This window comes from Diaphorina citri, unplaced genomic scaffold (genome assembly GCF_000475195.1).
Source record: "Diaphorina citri unplaced genomic scaffold, Diaci psyllid genome assembly version 1.1 scaffold4248, whole genome shotgun sequence".
Lineage (NCBI taxonomy): Eukaryota > Metazoa > Arthropoda > Insecta > Hemiptera > Psyllidae > Diaphorina > Diaphorina citri.
This window is the reverse complement of record NW_007381647.1, coordinates 27,916-28,719: the sequence shown is the minus strand read 5'-3', so window position 1 is coordinate 28,719 and position 804 is coordinate 27,916. Positions and strand designations below refer to the sequence as shown.

General features: G+C 41.0%; 1 protein-coding gene across 1 annotated transcript in view; it reads right to left on the bottom strand.

The window, feature by feature from the left end:
• Window positions 1-25: 25 nt before the first annotated feature.
• LOC103520910 (pyruvate dehydrogenase phosphatase regulatory subunit, mitochondrial) overlaps window positions 26-804 on the bottom strand; it is a gene marked incomplete at its 3' end in the record, with an annotated part of 24,550 nt that continues 23,771 nt past the window's right edge. The window contains 1 exon segment of the mRNA XM_008486009.3: window positions 26-295. Coding sequence (XP_008484231.1) covers window positions 26-295 — 270 coding nt within the window.

Sequence of the window (804 nt, the reverse complement as noted above, 5' to 3'; positions counted from 1 at the left end):
AATTTGATAATAATTTAGCACTCACATCTAGTTTAACTCGATATGCACTGCCTGACTCGAAAGGCGTTGTCACACTGTTCAAATCTTCTGCCCAGAATGGAATAAACTTCTCGATTCTCATGTAGCGCTGAGTGAACATGCCAACATCTCTAGCATTATAGTCCTTGCCTAGGGTCATTATTTTTTGATATACGTGTAACGCGTACTCGGAAGGAATGTACAGACAATAGCCCGGTTCACCTGTGTGGGTAAAACCCATGAGTTTCACATCTGAAGCATATCCAATGTCTGTACGCTGAAAACGTAAAAACAGAAAGAGATAGCGTGAAAACATAGATGAATCCTATATCCAACGAGGAAAAAGCTCCTCCTGAGTCCTAGTTACGCAAGAGCAATGTGTATTTTTCGACTTTCTTTCGCATTTTAATTTCAATACACTGACAACGAAGAATGGGGCACAACCAAATGACAATTTTTTTCGAGGTAGAGTCCTATTCCGATGTAAAAGTACCCAAAAAGTGCATTGGCGCACTCAAAAACATCCAAAACGGTCCCTAAATCCCCTAAAATGTCGCTCAAAGGTACGTTGAACTGACGTCATGTATCCGACCTCGCATGAACTGACGTCACATCACGAAAAAATGGCTGCCCGCGAAAATTATAGGGGCTCAACCAAATGAAAATTTTTTCGAGATAGAGTCCTATTCCGATGTAAAAGTACCCAAAAAGTGCATTGGCGCACTCAAAAACATCCAAAACGGTCCCCAAATCCCCTAAAATGTCGCTCAAAGGTCACAAAAAAAA